This window comes from Eublepharis macularius, chromosome 8 (genome assembly GCF_028583425.1).
Source record: "Eublepharis macularius isolate TG4126 chromosome 8, MPM_Emac_v1.0, whole genome shotgun sequence".
NCBI classification, from domain to species: domain Eukaryota; kingdom Metazoa; phylum Chordata; class Lepidosauria; order Squamata; family Eublepharidae; genus Eublepharis; species Eublepharis macularius.
Genome location: NC_072797.1, coordinates 54677895 through 54694332, shown reverse-complemented (window position 1 = coordinate 54694332; position 16438 = coordinate 54677895). Strand labels below are relative to the sequence as shown.

General features: G+C 41.5%; 1 protein-coding gene across 1 annotated transcript in view; it reads left to right on the top strand.

Moving 5' to 3' along the window:
• Positions 1–16438, top strand: part of KIAA0825 (KIAA0825 ortholog) — a 514789-nt gene that overhangs the window by 62300 nt on the left and 436051 nt on the right. The window contains exon 4 of the mRNA XM_054987566.1: positions 14734–15400. Within this exon, the coding sequence (XP_054843541.1) occupies positions 14734–15400 (667 nt within the window). The remainder of the gene's footprint in view (positions 1–14733; positions 15401–16438) is intronic.

Sequence of the window (16438 nt, the reverse complement as noted above, 5' to 3'; positions counted from 1 at the left end):
GGGAATTTGAAAACTTGGCAAGAAATCCAAGCTCAAGGGAAAACATTCCATAGTTAACATATCATCAAATAGTATCTAAGTTCAAAGAACAAACTCTCAAAGAAGGTGGCAGATTAAGAGAAAAACAATTTGAATTACTAATAACGGTGACTTGAAGCATTTACTAGGAAAAAGTTTATAAAATTCTATTGCAACACCGCACCGAAATGGAACAAGTTAAAAATTGTATGTTAAGGTGGATGGAAAACTTCAGAGAAACCATCTCCATGAATCAATGGGAATATCTATGGACCAAAAATATTAAATTAACAGATTGCCAATTATTAAGAGAGAATTGGTACAAAATGTTCTTTAGATTGTATACTATGCCCAAAGATATCGTGAGAATTAGTAAGCACTATAGTGTTGGAAATGTCGAAGTATGCATGCAACGTTTTATCACATGTGATGGACATGCAAGGAAGCACAAAGATATTGGATAAAGAATGCAGAAGATTCTTAGGCTCAGGTTTGAGCTGAACCTGAAAAATATGCTATTAAATATTTTACCAAACAATGTTACAAAAGAACATACAGATCTTTTCCAGTATATGGTGACAGCCATGAGAGATTCGTGCCCTGACATGCAGGGTCAGATTCGTGCCCTGACATGCCTGAGTGGACACACAAGATATATGAATATGCATCAGTGGCTAAATTAACTTCCTATGCACACAATAGACCAATATCGGAATTCTGGAAAAAATTGAAAGATTTCTTTGATTATTTAGGTTAAAACAAATATTAATTAAGGTAATTATATTATAGAGTTAAAATACAAAAGAAATGACTGATTAAAAATAGTTGACATTGAAGTCTGGATATATGCAACTGAGGGAGGAGGAAGAGAGCTATCATATAATTTAGTTGTGCCGTTTGAATTTTTTTTTGTTAGTTTAAATCTAATTCAAATATAGTGCTCGTATAAGTTCCTATGCACTTTCTATTGTTATTCATATCTTTTCTTTTTAAATAAAACCTCTACTCAGAAAGAAAGAAAGAAAGAAAGAAAGAAAGAAAGAAAGAAAGAAAGAAAGAAAGAAAGAAAGAAAGAAAGAAAGAAAGAAAGAAGTGACTACAGACACTAGTCTGCCCAAATGGGGAGCAGCACTAGAACATCCACTGGTGCAAGGTCGATGGTCCAGCAGCAAGACAAAATCCCCTCCAGGCTTCCACCTCCCAGTGCCTATGCGCGGTCATCTTTCCTGCCAAAAATGGCCCCTAAGAGGCGGGGCACCCCCATAGTACCCTCAGTTCCTCTTTTGCTGCCGACTCTAGAGGTTCTAGCTCGCTCGTTCCTTTTTTTGATCGAGGCGTCTTTCTAACATTGATGTCGGAGAAGGCTTTATTCAAGCAGTGTGTATCTTACTATCGAAGAATGACCCGTTCGGATGGTCACTCAAACTGCCCATCTTGTTAAAGGGAAACCCACAACACACAGGCCTACAAACTCTGCTGTACTTTCACCCCGAAGGCCAGAGCAGAACAGGCAGGTAGATTGCAAGCTTCTTTATGGCAACGGGCCGTGGCTGCTACCGATCCACTGGCCACGGCAAAGATCCTTGCCTCGTCCGGGTCATCTACCCAACCTGGTCCCAGGTCCTCAGGAGCTAAACCACCACGCTCCAGCTCATCCCCGGCCTATTCAGAATCCCGACTGTCATCGGATCCAATCGCTTTGGCCCGGAGTGCCTCTGAACTGGCCATAACTACCTCTTTGGATCCGATTCCATCGGAGTCAAGAACACCTTTGGAGCTGACATGACAACTCCGTGGCCTTGAGGGCTTTGGCCCTGAGAACCCCTTGGAGTGGAATGCCTTCGGCGTCGACTACCTCTTTGGACTGATGATCCCCTCGGAACCAGAGGAATGCCTCTTCAGTTCCGAAGGCTTTGGTTCCAACAACTGCTTCGGAACCGTCCGCGGCCGGTCTGGAGAAGAAAAAGAAGAAACATCACTCTTTCAAGCATGACAAAGCAATCCTGGAGCGTGTAATCTCACCTCAATCACCTGCTGAGCGTTGGAGTGAGGTCAGATCTGAAACCCCCTGGCAAGAAACACCGGGAATCAGGGGACCATTCATTGTCCCACAGTACTCCCCACTCCAGGTCCTGGATGGAGGAAGACGTGATCCTTATAGAGAAACTACCTACTCCATCGGGATGGGCTGGATCACCTTCTCAAGGCTCTTGGTCATCATGTTTGTCTCAAGAGGGGAGAGGACGCTCCAGACATAGGATGAATCCTTACGCTCACAGGAGGGACAGCCTTTACTCCAGAGATGGTCGTTTGCTCAATGACCCAGCTCCCTACCATCACCACAGGGAGGGCTCTTATTATTCGGAACACGTGATCAGAGAATATTCCAGGTCCCCTTCTGTGAGAGCTTATTCCTATGCTGGCTCCAGGCACATCCTGCATCTGTCTGAAGTGGAGTTTGAGGGGAGTGCCCTACACCCCAGGTCCAGTGACTCCAGAGGAAGTGATTGGTCCGTCAGAAGAGGCCTTCCCCACGGATGACTTCCGTGCGTACAATGAGTTGCTCCAGCGCATGGCTAGAGCCTTGGAAATTGACGTGGCATCCACAAAACCAAGATCTAAATATAAGATTCTGCAGCATATTTATTCAGGGTCTACTCCTGCTGTCACCTTCCCAGTGATTGAAGGTTTTGTGGAACTTTTGACTGGCCTGAGCTTGAAGCCAGCCTCCACTCCTGCCAACAACAGGAAAGTCGACAACCTTTATAGGACAAAGGATGATCTCTTACCATTCCTGTCTGTACATCCTCCTCCTCCTTCACTTGTCACCAAGGAAATCCAAGCCAAGCCTAAGCAAAGTTCTCTATCCATCCTCTCCGATAAGGAGAGTAGGAGAATAGATGCGATGGGGTGGAAGATCTACACCTCTGCCGCTTTCAGCATTAAAATTTCCAATTATGTGCTTATGATAGCAGCTTACCAGCTGCTTCTTTGGAATAAAGTGCCTACCTTCATACCTCAGTTGCCTGAGGACCAAAGAGTCTTCCTCAGAGTCATTCAAGTGGAGGCAGTTCAGTTATTTCGCCATCAAATTAATGTGGGACAAAACAGGGCAGATCCCTCCATCAGGTCTTTGCTTTTCGCTGTCATGCTTTGTAGGTTTGCATGGCTGAGAACTACAGCGTTCCTGACGGAGACCAAAAATAAGGTTGAGGATCTCCCTTAAAAAAAATCAATAAGAATACATACATATACACATGTACACATATATCATGGGATATCAAACACAACATCATAAGAAATCAAAGGTGTAAAAAACATGAGGGTTCTTTTTATCATATGTGGTGGACATGTGACAAGGCCAAGCTTTTTTGGTCAAAGATATATATGGAAATGTTATTAATTATGAAATGTAATTTGTTGAAGAGCCCTGAAATGTTGTTGTTAAGAATGAATATGCAAAAAGTTAATGTGAAGGATAGAACACTGTTATTTTATATGACGGTGGCAGCAAGATTACTATATGCACAGTATTGGAAGCAAGAAGAAATACCAGAAGTTGAAGATTGGATCCAAAAACTCTTGTACATGGCGGAGATGGACAAAATGACAAGGAAACTGAAAGAACAAAATCCAAGTGAATTTTTAAATGACTGGGGGAAACTTAAGGAGTATCTCGAAAGTAACTGGGATGTGAAAGGACAGTTGTGGTCTCTGGACAATTAATAAGATGTATAGAGAATAGGTAAAAGCTTTACCTTTTATAATAGGGACAAGTATTTGAATAGAGATAATAAGAAATAAAGGGGTTATAGTGCTGTTGGGAGTCAAAAAGGGAAGAGGGGGAGGGGGAGGGGGAAGGGATGGGGGCATATATATTGCTCTAAAGGGTAAATGTAGTTGTATTATGCATTATGGGAATGTATGTTAACCCATTCAATAAAAATTGATTTAAAAAAAGGAGATCAAAGGCGATAGTATGCAACGAAGTGTATATTATATTCATTTTCCATCTCTACAGTTCCTTCCTCTTTATATCTCCTTTTCCTTATTCAAAACCTAGTTTTCCTGTAAGGCTACCCTGCTTGATTCTAGTAAGTATTCTCTCCTATCCTCATATCCAATACTTAATTTCTTGTTCCATATTTTGATTTGACCCATCTATAAAAGGGGGTCCATCTTTTCTGCAAATCACCTCTACTTTGTTCTTTTATCAGTTCTGTTAAGACATCCATTTCTGCTGTTTCTAAGATTTTTTCTATCACTTCTCCTTTCTATGGTACCTCTATCTTCTTCCAATACCTCACATATGTTATTCTTGCTACCGTAATTATATGAAGCATCAAATACCTGTTTTCCTTCTCTACCCCTCTATCTCCCTTTTGAAGGACAGTCTTTATTTTCAGAAAAGATGGATGAATACTTATCCAAGAAATAAAAGGACAGACTTACGGCACTTTTGTATGGAGTCCTTCCTCAACAACATCCTTGCAGCAGATCTCAGTATAGATCCTTCACAAGGAGTCACCAAAATCGCTTCCACCCGTACCAGAGGTATGCCTACCAATCCCAATGACCCTACCAGAGCCAGCAGTCATCCTTTTCTAGAAGGAAACAAGGCCATAAGAACAAACAGGGAGCTCAACAGCAGCAGGGTAAAGAGCAGGCCCACTCCCATAAGCAATTCTGACAATTACAGGGCCCTGATCTGATGTTTGAGGTCAGGCTGAGTTCTTATTTGTCTGAGTGGTGTAATGGGTTTTACAGATAGTTCAAATCTATATATATAAAGACTATCCTGACTGACTCATCAATGCCCAGCCCAAACCCCTGGACCTAGAAGCGTGAAATTTGGAGAGGATGTTCCTTTTGTGATGTGGAGGCTCACTAAAAAGGGCTTTTAAGAAATTTGCCCCCTAAGGTGGTAAAAAGGGGTCAAATGTGTTTTCCCTTAGGGATACAGCTCCCTGTGTGGCTGGCAGGGTGCTCCTCTCCCCACCCTGCCAACTGCCACTCGTCTCTGATGTCATTTGCATATGCAGCCTTGATTGGTCATCTCTCCAATATTCTAAAGAGTATATAGTTGCTATTGGGAGTCATTGAATGTGTCTGGAGGTAAAAATACACCTCCCAATCTTCCCCTCTAGGATTGCCAATCTGCCTGTGGGGCCTAGCTTTCCTGTGTGGCTGGAAGGCTGATGGGTCAGCTGTGGAACACTGTATTCTGAAGTAAAAAACAGGTAAAGGAAATTGCAGACAGTTGAAGACAGACAGCACAAGACTCCTGAAAAGGGATTTTATATAAAAGTCAGTATGGCAACTGAGTTCTTAAATGTTCATGGGGAGATAGTGCATGGCCTTTCTAGGGGCCATTTCAATGTGAACCCCTCACATGAATCTGCCGAAGTGTCCACCATACCACCCCTCCCTCAGTCCAACTCCACCTCACACCTCTTGCAGCCATCACCTCTTACTGCCTCCAAGAAGCCTCCTGGCAGACGTTGTGCAAGATATACCGATGCTAAAAGGAGGAAGCAACTTAGAGATGCGGTAAAGTAATATGCACATCGTACTCCTGCAATGCACTGAGCAGCTTTGGCCAAGTGCCAGCAAGACCTGAGTCCAAGGGAAAGGTGACCATCCCTGCAGGCCTGGCACAGTAGTGACAACCCTAGGAGACCTAACAGCCACAATATACCCATAGACAGGCTGTGCAAGCATGCCATTCTGACCCCCAAGAATGACAAGACTGCCATCATTAATGAAACACAACTCCCTCGAAGGGGCAGAAATGGAGTACAGATCTGTGGACTCAGTGATGCAAATGGATGATGTGGTCCACTACCCTGTGGAGTTCCTCAACATGCTCAACCCTCCAGGCTTCCCAGCCCACAAGCTTCTCCTCAAAATGGGGGCTCCAAAGTGGGAGAAAACCACCAATGAGGTCTACAAAGAGGTCCTTCAGTAGAAAAAAAAAGTTGTACGTATTTTTCACTTTATTTATTGCACTACAATCTTTTCCTTTTAAAAATTTCTTCAGTAAATATTACATTTCAAAATTCACTTCATCAGTTTTAGGCATCAATATGCTTTGCTGTATTCAAACACTTTTTTGAAGCTCAGGTACTATGCTATTATACTACAAAACCAACTCAACCCCCACCCCCCCAACCCAAAAAAGTTACATACCCATAAATAATATAACTGGATTTAAGGTAGTTAAATACCGTAGCGAAGCACGGGCATCAAGCTAGTTGGTTATAAAGTTGAATTTTTACAGTTACCTTGTCTGCAACTCCCTACTTTCTCTGTTCAAGGATCCCAACCCGGGATATTGGCTGAACTGTTGGCCCTTCTGGAAAAAGGGGCTATTGAGGAGGTTACAGATAGTTCCTCACTTTTGGGTTTTTACTCCAATTTGTTTGCTGTGAAGAAAAAAGACGGGGGTCTCTGACCTATCCAGGTGGTCCTAGCCCTGATACTTTCTTAGTCCTGGTTTGCGGTCATAGATCTGAAGGACGCTTATTTTCATTTTTCGATTTTTCAGGAGCACAAGACATTTTTACGTTTTACTTATGGTACTTGTATTTTCCAGTATAGGGTTCTCCCCTTTGGATTATCTACTGCTCCACGAGACTTTACAAAATGCATGGCAGTGTTCATAGCCTATCTGAGAGTCCAAGGGTGTTGTATCATCCCCTATTTAGATGACTGGCTGCTTGTCGGACATTCAGCTGATGATGTCAACAAGCAGGTTTCCAGTACACTATACACCTGCCTAAAATTAGGCCTGTTCGTCAATCAAAAGAAATCCAAGCTTACCCCTTCCAGAGTTATTCAGTTCATAGGAGATGTTATTGATGGTACCTGGGATGCGGGGTTCTTATCTTCAGAGAGGGCCCTGAAGATAAAAGCATTGATTAAAAAATTCAAGAGGTGCAGGTTCCAACCTGCCTGGCTCAGTCAAACCTTGTTAGGATATATGGCCTGTACCACTGTGGTGGTGCCTTTGGCAAGGTTGCATATGCGCCCCTTGCAGCTTTGGTTTACCTCAGTTCTCTTCGCTGAGAGAGATTCTCAGGACAAGAGGTTTAGTATTCCCCGGAAGGTCCTTACTTCCCTAGACTGGTAGGTGGACGATTCTAACCTCTATAAGAGTATTCAGTTTGGTTACAGGCAACTGGATGTTTCTGTAACTACAGACGCGTCCAACTTAGGTTGGGGTGCCCACTGTGAGGGGTCCTATGCACATGGCTTGTGGGATGATTCTGAACGTCAGGAGCATATCAACTTGGTGGAACTGAGGGCAGTGTTATATGCGTTGATTTCGTTTACAGATACTGTAAGGAACAAGACCGTCCAGATACTTACAGACAATACAACTGCTATGTTTTATATAAACAAATGGGGGTACGGTGTCTGTCACTCTGTGCAAGGAAGTGGTGAAAATCTGGAATTGGGCCACAGATCAGTCAGTGTGGCTGCAGGCAGTTCATATTCCTGGCATAGACAACACAGTTGTCATCTGAGCAGGTTACAAGGGGATAATCACGAATGGTCCCTACAGGATGCTTACCTACACCCTGTTTTTACCAAGTGGGTTTTTCCCTGACGTAAACATGTTTGCCTCTGAGGAAAACAACAAGACTTCCCGTTATTGTTCTAGAGTCGGTGTGGGCCGTGAGTCACTTCAGGACACGTTTCAACTCAGGTGGTCCAATCGCCTCTTCTACATGTTCCCTCTGTTCCCTCTTCTGGCCAGGGTGCTCAGCAAAATCCAGGCGGACGGGACGTCAGCCATCCTGATAGCCCCATACTGGCTGTGACACCCTTCGTTCCACATTCTTCTGAGGTTGCAGACTCACATGTACTATTTTCCTATGAGTCCGTATCTGTTGGCTTGTAGAGGGGTGTTATACCACAGAGTAGACAAACTCAAACTGACAGCCTGGCTGAACCGTCAGGACAGACCTTCTCTGAGGGAGTGACTTGTGTGCTAGAAAATACGAGGCGGTTATCTACCCACCAGTCTTACACTATTAAATGGAATAAGTTTAGTGTTTGGTGTCATGGGAAGGGTTCAGATCCCTTAACTTCCTCCCTGTCCAAAATCCTGGATTTCCTTTGGGAACTTAAATGGGGGTTTATCTAATTTTTCTATCAAGGTGTATTTGGCGGCCATTTCCGCCTTCCACCCCCCTGTAGACCGGAAGACTGTATTTTCCCACTTTACATCTAAATTATTTTTGAAAGGCTTGAACAATTTGCTTCCCCGTCAGGGCTATAGTACCACAATGGTCGTTGCCTTTGGTTTTGATTAGGCATATGTCTAGGCCATTTGAACCGTTAGCTACATGTCCTTTATGCTTTCTCTTGATTAAAGTAGCATTCCTGGTGGCTGTTACGTCAGCCATGCAGGTGGGAGAATTAGCCACGTTGTGCTATGAACCCCCTTACCTGAAAGTGCATGCTGAGAAAGCGGTTCTTAGGGCTAAGGGGGATTTCTTACCAAAAGTAGTTTCGAGTTTCCACCTGTCTCAGGAAATATCTCTACCTGTTTTTTTCCACAATCAGAACACACAGGCCTAGAGGGCCCTCCACACGCTAGATGTGTGAAGGGCGATCCTCTTATCTGGATCACTCGAAGCCCTTTAGGATAGATTCCCACCTTTTTTGTGTTTTGCGGGTCAGAAAAAGGGTAGGAGGGCTAGCCCCCAGACATTGGCCCGTGGGGTGGTTCAGACAATTTTATTATGGTATAAGACAGCATACTTACCTTGTCCGTTGAAGGTTCATGCTCACTCTACTAGGTCGTAGGCATCTTCAGCAGCTCCCCTGAGAGGTATTCTGATCCAAAATACCTGCAAAGCAGCGATGTGGGCCTCGACAGACACATTTGTCAAGCACTATGCCTTGTATATCCTAGACAGGAAGGAGACGGCAGTGTGTACAGCGGTCCTACAATCAATCTTCCTGTGACAACATTTCACTGCCTCCAGCTAGGTATTTAAGCTTTGTATTCTCCCATGTGGTTCTGCACAGAAAGACCATAGATGAAAAACAGTGTTGCACTTACCTATAACTGTTGTTCATCTAGGTCTTCCGTGCAGGCACACATATCCTCCCTCCTTCCCTGCTAACACTCTTGGTACTTACCTTGGAGTATGGCGACGAAATAGGACTGAGGGTACTACGGGGACACCTCGCCTCTTAGGGGCCGTTTTTGGTGGGAAAGACGGCCGCACATGCATGCTGAGAGGTGGAGGCGTCCCCTGGTGGTTTTGAGCTTTAGAAATCTCCGAAGTTGGCAGGCTTGCATGTGTGCAGTCCCGTGTGTACCTGCACAGAAGACCTAGATGAACAACAGTTACAAGTAAGTGCAACGCTGTTTATATGCTCCAGCAAGGCCTCGTTCGGCAAACTGCATGATGAATAAGCAGGATTACTTCTTCCAACCAGGCTATTCTCAAGGAGTAATCAACGTGCATCTGACCTTTAGGAAAGAGTCCACTAACAGGATATATATATAATGCATCCTGAAAAGCCTTTACAGGAAGTGCAATAAATATATAAATAGGAGTTACGGTCACGAAACCGTCTACTATCATTTGCCCATCCTAAAGAGAAAACATGTGACATAGTCTGGATGTAAGATGTACTCTGAAAGCATCGTAGAAGCACACAAAATTTTAAAAAACTAGACATACCCGCTGAGATTACTGCTCACTCAATACGAAGTCCTGCAGCCAGAGCAGCATTGCCAGACATGCTACAGTCAAAGAGGTTTGTAAAGCAACTACTTGGTCATCTATACACGTCTTGTATGCTTTAACAGAATGGACCATTGGATACTTACCGTGAAGGGTCCTTCTCCTCTGAGCACAGGAGGACATCTTGCTTCTCCCGAAGTCATTATCAATGTCAACTTCAGCTTCAACATTACCTCTTATTTGTTCACTATACTTCCTGCTCTTCCAGTTTAATCTGTTCTTGTTATGATCTTGCATGTAATTGTTCTTATAGTTCTAAGCTCTTTACTGCTTTCGGGGTCACAAAACTAAAGGGAAGAGTAACACCTACTGGAAGACAGGGAATCCAAATTAATCCTGCCTCCCTGAATAAGAGGGTGGGAATCACCCTTCTCAAGATGTCCTCCTATCCTCAGAGGAGAAGGCCGCTTCATGGTAAGTGTCCAATGGTTCATTCTGTTAGAGCATACAAGAAGTGGATTCCCTGGTCCACCTGTGGGTCTCAACTCATGGATTTAAAACCAGTATTGTAAGTGATATAGGCCAAAATTGTTCAGAAAAATAAAACAGAAGTCCAGTGGTGCGTTAAAGACTAACATTTATTCCAGTATTAGCTGGAATCTAATTTTATTTATTTATTTATTTATTAGACTTCTAATCTGCTCTCCCCGTGATGCAGGCTCAGAGTGGATCACATCCCGATTAAAACACAGCCCAATATACAATAAATAGAGATACAGCTAAAAGAATTAAAAGTTGTAGGGAAATTCAAGACAGTCAGCAGATTTCACAGTCCTGCATGATCACTGGGTCCACGGAGGCTGGTGCACAACAGTGAACTAAAAACCAGGAGGGGGTCTTACCCCCCTCGTTAGGAGGCCAACTGGAAGCCCGCCCACCTCAACCACCAAAGCCCTGGCAGAACATCTCTTGTCTTACAGGCCCAGTGGAATGCTGGAAGATCCTGCTGGGCCCAAGTTGTCTCAGACAGAGAGTTCCACCAGGTTGAGGCCAGGCTGAGAAGGTCCAGGCCCTGGTCGAGGCAAGGCAGATCTCCTTGGGGCCGGGGATCTCTAGTAGATGTTTCCCTGCTGAGTGAAGTGCCCCCCGGGGTATATAGAGTGAGAGGCGGTCCTGAAGGTATGCCGGTCCCAGTCTGCTAAGGGCCTTAAAAGTCAAAACCAGCACCTTGAACCTGATCAGGAATTCCACTGGGAGCCAGTGCAGCTGGCGCAAGGCATGTGCCATATGAGCCGGGAACGGTGTCCCAGTCAAAAGCCACACCGCTGCATTCTGGACCAGCTGTAATCTCCGGAGCAGGCCCAACGGCAGCCCAACATAGAGCGAGTTACATGAGTCCAGCCTGAAGGTGACCATTGCATGGATCACTGTCACAAGGTCATGGGGTGAGAGCTAGGGAGCTAGCTGCCTGATCTGGCGAAAATAGTAGAACGCCGATCTGGCAACTACCATTATCTGGGCTTCCATAGATAATGAGGACCACACCCAGGCCCTATTGAGAGGTGGGAGCTGGATCTCTGAACCCGACAGCCCACAGCCCAGGTACAGGACCTCCATCTTGGTTGGATTCAACTTCAGTTTGCTCTGCTTTAACCATCCAGTCACGGCCTCCAGAGCCCTAGCCAGATCATCTGGAGCAGAATAAAATACAAATATGTTTTGGAATACAAAAGAGTTCTATGATTTACTTATAAATATATCTGACATGATTTTCTTCCAATAAGCAACGGAAGAAGTGAGCTCTGACTCATGAAAACTCATGTTACAACTCATGTTAGTCTGCAAGGTGCCGCTGGACTTCTGTTTTATTTTGTTACAGTATAGTAACATGGTTTCCCCCCTGGAATTACCAAGTTGTTTAGGGCTTTGTAGGTCAAAGCAACTTGGATTCTTCCTGAAAGATACTTCGGAAGCCTGTACTCATGTTGGTGAAATGTGTTTGTGGTGAATCACCCAATTAAAAAGAATGTGGCTATGTCTTATACTAACAGTGGAATCCTATGGAAAGTTACTCCAGTCTAAATCCATTGATTACATTAGGATTAGGCTGGAGTAGATTGCACTGTAAATTACATTTCCTGTCAATTAAATCTTATGTACAGTTCTCTACAGCCTCACATTTATGAATGTGTTAGTGATGATCTTGAGTTCTACATCTGAGAGAGAAGGCTGAAGCCATTTGTAGTAATTGGTCTAATTGGTTGTGCATGCCAGAGCATGTAAAAGTGGCAGACTTTGAAACACTTTCCATTTCATATTCCATGTAAAGGAGTTGGGCTCCAAAGAATTGTCCAGTGGAATTTTTGACTCTGAAAGCAGACCTCATACCTTTTTTTTTTTTGGCTTGGCATGTGGCATAGGGGGCTGCTGTTCATGGAAAAACAAGTCCAAAACTGCTTCAAGAGCACAGAACTATTTGTGTGTTATTTTGGATGTCACTGTATACAATATATAGTATAAAGGTTTTATTGCACGTTATGCATTACTGAATGAACTTCATAATGATTTTGTTTTGGTCTGTTTAATCCTTAATTATTTATAATGTTAAATGGTATCACAGGATCAGAATTCTTGATTCTGATGACTTTTCTGCAAAGAATTAATACTTTATGTTTTGTGATGCAGCACATTTAAATATGTAGAGTAGCCACATTACAAGAGTGTAAGTATTCTATAACAGCTTGACAATAAGATTTTACAAGCAAACACATTAACTTTTGTGTGTTAAGTTATAGTTTGTGAAGCATTTAAAAATATTTTTTTAATGTGCTTTATGCATTTGGTATCCAGTTCAGGCTGATTTTTGCTTGATTGTGTATCCCTATAAATTTCTACCTCTAATACAATATACTCATGGGAAACATATGATCTATTCCAAAAGAACTTGTGTCCACCATTTTGGACATAATTCTTATAAGAAGCACCTGCAGCACTGTTTGAAGCTTTTAAAACCTTGACTTTCAAATACAAAAGACTGTCTTAACATAGGCAGTGTTCAAAAAGACTTTGAAATGTGGAACTAAGCTGCAAAGCTTCAAAGCCAACTGCAGGGACTCTTCTTTTAGGAGTACCAACTCCAAGATGGTGTGTGCAAGCCTCCTGGTGACCATTTTTAGAGATTTATTTTCAATTTGAAAAGACTTTGAACTCTGCTTAGGTTTGGGTAGACTTTTGTAATTGAAAATGTTTTTGCGTAAGCTTCAAAAGCAGCACCAGAAACTTCCTTGTGGAACATATTTTGGATTTGTCTTCCATAGAAGTAAGACTCATTGGCTGATATGGCTGCTAATAAGCTTTTGTTCTATTTTTATTAAAATGACATTTGACTATTATAGAAAGTTAAGATTGTTGTAACATTTTATTTCTTATCCTTTATAAAGATTAAGAGACACTATGAATTGTGAATTGTGTCTAAAAATGCTTGGAGTGTGTTGATTTTTATGTATGCATTTGTATACCACACACGTATGTTAGTGCGTCCTTGCAGAATTTAATGTAATATTTTAGCTTACAGTGTACTAGTGTGTAAAGTATTCCTGTTTAGAGTGTGCACACTCACACGTACATAAACATATGTGCATACATACACATAAGAAATTGAGGGCATTCTTGTTAAAATGTGTGATTCATTTGACTGAAAAAGCTGTAAAATACTCAGGAGAAATGATTTACTAGTAAGAGATTATTTGGGTTCTTTCATAGGTTTCCATATTGTACATGATTTTTTCCAGCTGGAAATTCTTTTAGTTTAACCAAGTCATATATTAGTCTTGCTCATTTCACCAGGAAGTCAACATTGCTCATGCTGTATTATGTAAATAAACTATTTTTTTCACTTCAGGTTTGGGGAAAGATTTTTTTTTGGCCTGCTTAGATTGGCATTACACATCTATTTATATATCCATATCTAATTGATTTTGAGTGTGATTTATGCACATGTGAATGAGTGCAGATTGAATTCATAATAGCTAGACTGGTCAAAACAAACGGGAAAGCTTTTTCTTTTGTTTGTATGGATTAGTCATAACTTAATTTTTCAAATCAAATTCCTATTTTTCTCCCAGTTTTCAAGGCAATTTTGTTACCCAGAAAAAGATAAAATATTGAGTCTAAAGTCAGTTTTGTGTACAATATATATGACAAAGATGGCCAATGGGAGTATGTTGCCACTTCCCAGCTCTGCCTTGGGAAATTCCTGGAGATTCTGAGGGTGGAGCCTTGAGAGGGTGGGGTTTTGGGAGGAGACGGACCTCAGTGGGATATAATAACACCCTCCAAAGCAGCCATTTTTTTCTGGGGGAACTGATCTCTGTACCCTGGAGATCAGTTGCAGGAAATCTCCAGCTTCCACCAGGAGGTTGGCAACCCTAAATGGGGAAAGTAATTATTTTTAAATATGAAAACATTTTACATTGCAAGAATGTTCTTGTATTTTGAAGTACCGTTTGTCTTTTGACATTCTGTAAGTTTTAAGCGTATATTTGTTGGATTGTGTGTGTGTATTTTCAGTCTTATGGTTTTACTATTGTATATATACTGCATTTATATAATACTAGTTACATACCATTTTTACACAGAGGTTGAGATCATAAACACAAGGCATTTAAGGATTTTTATATATTATGGCTTATATAATAAATCATGTCGTGAGTTTCATTTTATTAAGCAGATGCGTAGAGCAAGTTCTCCTTAAAGAGAGCTATGAATCCCTTATTTCCTTTATATGAAATAAGTAGTATTAAGTTACTTTATTGGATTTATTGAATGGTATAAGGAACGTAATTTTTTCAAATAATAAAATTTTAATGTTGATGAAATAAAATTAAAAAATCATTTTGTACATAATAGTTAACTATAACTGGTATTGTTTTAGAGAGAGCTATTTTCTTCAGGGAAGGTTATTCAGATAGTATCTTAACATATACTGTTGCCTCCTCTTTCTTAGCAAAGTTTGCTGAAGAGTGAAGAAAACCAAGAAGAACTTATTCTTCACTTCCTTCTGGATCTCTCCAGTCAGTGTGGTGTCATATTTCCCTGTACCCCAAGTGGGACATCTTTTGAGTTTACATCCAATATTTCACTTCATGGCATTGAAGATGATTCAGCAGCAGATATTCATTGTATTTGGAATGACGTAAGATTACATCTTCGCCGCTTCTTAGTAAACCAACTACAAAGTCTCCATGAAACAAAAATTGGTACCTTACAGCAACAATTGCAGTTTAAAACTCAGTGCCTACAACAACTTTTATTTCTTTATCCTGAGTCAGAAGTTATAGCCAAGTATCAAAACATACAGAATAAATTGGTTAGTAATCTTCTACGGAAGTGTGTTCCAGAAAGCAGTGGAGAAATAAACTTAGAAAAAGTGGTCCGTGATTATGAAAGTTCCATTTCTACTTTGTGCACAATGATAAAAGAAGATCTGTATATACTAAGTGGAATTTTTGATCCCTCTACAACACTGAAGTTTATTAATGAATCTTATTTGGATACTATCACAGAAGAAGTTACCATTCTCCTTAAAAAAAATTGTCAACCTCCGTTCAAAGAAAATGCATTATATGGTATTAAAACAAGCAAGAAACAGAAAGGAGTAGCTCAAGGCTGGGGTTAGTGACATTTTATTTAATGCTGTTTCTAAGATTTCTTGCCTTATTCTTTTCTTTGTCATTTGAGTGATTTATTATGCCAGTATTGGCTCCAATTCAGTGAAGGACTTGTATAATTTATATGATACATCAAAACCTAAGTGGTAAGTTTCCTGCAACGCAGTCTGTCTTATATCTAATTCTAACTTGGTCTCAAAATGAAGATTAAAAATCTTCACAATGGAGTCATGTACAGATAGATGTTTTGACAAACGGGGGGCAAATTCCAGGTTTGCAGAAAAAACCATTTTTAAAAAGAATGGGAATAAAACAAACATTTTAAAATGCTAAGATGTGAGACCTCGAAACTGTCTGCCACAGCCTCAGAACTGGCTGCTACAGTTTCATACTGAAACTTGTGGGTAGTTGGAGTGGAAACAAGGAGTGAGTAGGCAAAAATGAGAAGAAGAGAGATGTGGGAATTGCAAAAAGAAAAACAGAGCAAAAGAGGTGAGACAAAGTGGAGAGGGATGGAAACAGGGAAAGGGGTAAAGCTGCGAGGCTGCAAACGAAAGGGTAGGAAGAAAAGCAGACCTTTCCCAAGTCCTCACAGGTACCCTACTTGTATTAATATATTCCCTGAAATAGGCTGCAGTTGTCTGCATAAGTGCATGGAAATCATAGTCCCATGCCTGCCCAACTCTTCCTGCTACCACCATGTCAGCATGAAGAGTGAACCCATTTTGTTCTCATTAGCTTCAAATTTAGCAAGGATAGCCTTCATTAAAATTAAAATCTTCATCATTGATATTCAGAATTCTTTATACCTGTCTTTTAATTTAATACTTGCCTTGTTGCTTTCAGAAAATTTTTCCATGTTACTATCCCCGTATGCAATCTCAGTTGCAGTGCTATATTAGCACCAAGGTCTTCTGTGAAGCTGTAATTTTGGCAGAGCACACATAGCCATTCCTTGCAGAACCTGGAATATTCCCCTTGTGAAAAGGGAACTGATGATAACTGATAGTAGAAGTGGCTGGGGAACAAAGTGAAGGAAGA